Here is a 3,912-nt window from a genome sequence, read left to right as displayed (position 1 = left end):
CACATAGGTGAAGACCCGAAATGAATGAGAGGAGACTAATTTGATGAGATTTCAGCGGAGAAATTTACACATATTTGTCGATTTATGATGCATCCATGTTGATTTTTCTACATCTTGAGTGTCGGTAACAAATAGACCTTACAGTACGTCTCTCCTTAATTTAAACCGTCAAAACCCAGGCCCTTATCTTGGCCTATTCGAAACCGCCCTGCGCCCTCTTCCCTCCTTCGCCGAAACCAGAAAGGCTGACTTTCTAATGGTAAGAAAAAAAAATAAAAAATAAAAAAATTGCAAACGCGGTAAGGGTTGTTTCTTCACTCTTCCCAGGATGGCAGGAAACATTTTCTATCATTCTTTTCACTTTCCCCATAGTTTTCTCTCCATGAAACCTGTCCATCTGTATGATTCTTCACACCTTTCCTTTTGTGGATGTAATTTCGATCTTAAGTTCCAAAGTTATCATAGCATTTTAAGAGATACTAAAGCTATTAATTATTTGCTGGCGTGGTATCCAATTACTAGATTCCTATACATTTCTGTATACTCTACTATTTCTAGCACTTCAGGCAGTAGCAGAACCAAGAAATTTTACTTTGGGAGTGTTTTGGTTACCAACAACAGCGAGGTCTACACTATTGGCTTTGGGATATGTCTTCCCAACTACAGTACTTTACATCACTCTTGCCTCTATACCATGTATTACGCCGCCTAAGATATTCTTTCTTTATTATACGGGAGCCATTTTTTTTCCGTTCCTTTGCAACTCTAGAATGGGCTCATAACGTAGCAGAGTACATCTTGTGGACGAGAATGATATACTTAACAGATTTCTGTGGGCTTGACTCTACGGTTGCTGCTGCAATTGTAAATGTGTGTACGGGTGTAGAGACCATAATGCCTATTGGCATGGCGTTCCTTGTAGATGTTTTCACGGGTCACCATCGCATGTTCGTGTGCTCCAGTTTTATGTATAGCTATATAAGTTTTCAAATCTTCCCTCATGCTTTCGTGGGTGACAAATCAGAAGATTTACTAATTATTTGATTTCACTATAGGGGATTATGTTCTTGGCCGTATTGTCAGCACGATCTCCTGGATGTGATCATAAAGACGATCCAGATTGCAAGATTGGTTATATCCCAATCGTTGTGTTCTGTATATCATCACTCTTCACAGCCATTGGGGTATCTGGTCATGAGGCATCCTTGAGTTCTGTCCAAGAGCAAGAAAAGTCAATCCAAACAGAGAGGGATCAAGTCATTTTTGCAAGTTCTGTGAGACCTACAGTTCCTCGCTACAAAGCCTACATTGTCCGCTTCACTCAGAGAAATTACTCGAGATTTGCAGGCCCCTGGATTACGTTTTTTACCATCGTCCTGATTTTGCCAGTTATGCCATTGCCTACCCAATATCTGATAGCAGCAATAGGGATGCAAGTGGCAAGTGGTCTGTTCATGGGGTTCTCACGCTTATATAAATATGCTAAACCACAGGGGAGTCCTCTCACAACTATTTCTAGAGTCTTTGTAGCCTCTATTTCCAAGATGTTGTGTACCCTCCCACCGGATGATCAACTCCATAATAAAAATCCACGTAGTTCTCACTATGTGCCTCACACCCAGGGCCTCAGGTTCGATCTCTCTCAACATAGCTAGAAACTTGAAGTGGGGGTGAAAATGTGGATATTAACAATATCCGCATCTGCATAATGCGGTTATTCATTTTAAGTATCTGCATCCGCTTAGTTATTATCCGCTATATATCTGCAGGGGCGGAGCCAGCCCCCCAACTTGGGGAGGTCAAATTGAAAAAAAAAAAATTTGGGGGGCCAAAATTAGAAAAAATAACAAAATTTGGAGTAAAATTTTAATTTTTTTTTAATATTTTTTTTTTTTAGGGAGAACCTTGGGGCTTGGGGGGGGGGGGGGGGGCAGGCCCCCCCAAGCCCCTTAGTGGCTCCGCCCTTGACTTTCCACATATACAGTAATTGTCGTTTTGGATTACTATCAAAATCTACATGCAATCTTAAATAATGAGGTTATTAATATATGCGAGCTTAAATAATTAACTTAATATTTCACTTATTACATAATTCATGATTATCGATCATTAAGGGGTTATTGTTTTATTGAGTAATCAAGATTTGGATTGCTCAAAAAATAAGAAAAAATTAAATGTAGTGAGGTATATGTGACTTTGAGGTGATGGTGAAAAAACCTAATATAACCTAAATATCCTAAATTTACCGAATTCAAAACAATATATATATATATATTAAAAGAATGCGAATGCAGTTATTGCATGTCCCCTCTTCTTTTGGAGATGTTGGGTTGCTGCAGTAAGATCGTGGTATTACTTTGAGTTAGGGGCTGCTTTTTGGCTTGGCGTGGTCCGATCCCGTCACTTTTACTAAGAAAGATAACCTTTAAGTTTTAACACATATCAATTTTGTTAGTTCAGCAATAATTTAGGCCAACATTTATTATCAAGCGCGCTGTACGCATATTGCATACAATGATTTTCTTAACTTTGTAAAATTGTAATGCAGGTGGCTTGACAGGGCTGTCATTGTAGTCCCAACCCAACCCGTAGAGCAACAAGAACAAAATAGATGGGGACTTTGCAGTGTAACAGAAGTAGAGGAAGCAAAAATCTTTATACGCATGATACCTTTGTGGTTGACGTTTATCATGTGTGGGCTCGTGTCATCGGTAGGAGACACTTTTTTTATAGATCAAACATCCAATTTGGATCAAAGTTACTATAATATTTGGCTACTGATCTTCCAGAAAATTTCAGAATGCATGTTCGCAAAAGTCACTAAGAAGTTAATTAAAAAGGGATCAAGAAAATATGCAGCCGCAATTGGAAACATAGCAGCAACGATAATTTCTATACTTTGTTGTATCACGGCTGCTAAAGTGGAGACCAGGAGGCTGGAGGTGATCAAAAGCCATGGGTTAATTGACAAACCTGATGAGCAAATCCCAATGAGCATGTTCTGGCTTCTTCCACAGTTTCTCCTTCTTGGTGCCCTCGATGGAATCTCTCATAACCTTCTTAGTGATTTCAGCATTGCTTGTTTCTTCAACGGTGAAGTTCCTGACTCCATAAGCTCCTACTTGCGAATTTTCAGCAATAGCGTATTTGGAATTGGAATTTGGGGTGGGGTCCTTTCAGTTTACATAGTGGGTAAGGTCAAACCAAGTTGGTTTCGGAACACACCGAACGGAAGTCGTTTGGATAACTACTATTGGACACTGACAATTTTCAGTTGCATAAATCTTATCTACTCCATCTTGGTGGCATTTTGGTACCGCTATCGACACTCGGCAATTGAAAAGATTGGAACGCCAGGGTCTCAATTATCTGCCCGCACTGAAAATGATGATATGCAATGCGATGTTGCTGTTGTTGTGGTATAGGGAAAGTTATGCGTCTGTGAATCATAATTTTATAATATGGTCTTTGATTATGCTTTGAACTTGTAGAACCTATAGCATGGTGCATGTGGTTTAATGTTAGGTTTTTGGTGGAGAATATATTATTGTACACATTTAGAATTATTAGGCCCTTATCATTTAATATATGACTTTCTATTTGCCATCCAAAAATGTTAGTTTTCACAATGTTAGTCACCCTAAATTTACAATTCGATCTCTTAATTCTTGCAATTACATATTATATTAGATGAGGGTTTCGAGGGAGTATATCTGCTCCATCCTCCTCTTTATTTCCCTTTCTACTCCCCGCTCCTACCCTCCCCCTCCCATTTTTTTTTTTTTTTATAGGTTTTCTCCAACCAGATCAGCAATTTTGGCATCTCCGCTATGCATGCATCAATCTACCTCCATGATGTGCCGTTAATCTTATCCATGTCCCTGCTGTTATTTGCTGATTGTGTTTTTGCTT

The 3,912-nt window shown here is 39.1% G+C and overlaps 1 protein-coding gene across 1 annotated transcript; it reads left to right on the top strand.

Moving 5' to 3' along the window:
- Positions 1-810: 810 nt before the first annotated feature.
- Positions 811-3,425, top strand: LOC133873395 (protein NRT1/ PTR FAMILY 5.5-like). Its single transcript, XM_062311107.1, has 4 exons — positions 811-951; positions 1,056-1,630; positions 2,549-2,711; positions 2,790-3,425. Exons 1-4 carry the CDS (start codon positions 811-813, stop codon positions 3,423-3,425), a joined length of 1,515 nt encoding a protein of 504 aa, XP_062167091.1.
- The last annotated feature ends 487 nt before the right edge of the window (positions 3,426-3,912 follow it).

The sequence above is a fragment of the Alnus glutinosa genome, chromosome 7 (genome assembly GCF_958979055.1).
Source record: "Alnus glutinosa chromosome 7, dhAlnGlut1.1, whole genome shotgun sequence".
Classification (NCBI taxonomy): domain Eukaryota; kingdom Viridiplantae; phylum Streptophyta; class Magnoliopsida; order Fagales; family Betulaceae; genus Alnus; species Alnus glutinosa.
This window is presented reverse-complemented; position numbering and strand designations above follow the sequence as displayed.

Coding starts and splice junctions, on each gene's coding strand:
- LOC133873395 (XM_062311107.1), top strand. CDS start 811: ATGATATACTTAACAGATTTCTGTGGGCTTGACTCTACGGTTGCTGCT. Junction 952..1,055: donor CGGGTCACCATCGCATGTTC/GTGTGCTCCAGT, acceptor ATTTCACTATAG/GGGATTATGTTCTTGGCCGT. Junction 1,631..2,548: donor CCTCACACCCAGGGCCTCAG/GTTCGATCTCTC, acceptor ATTGTAATGCAG/GTGGCTTGACAGGGCTGTCA.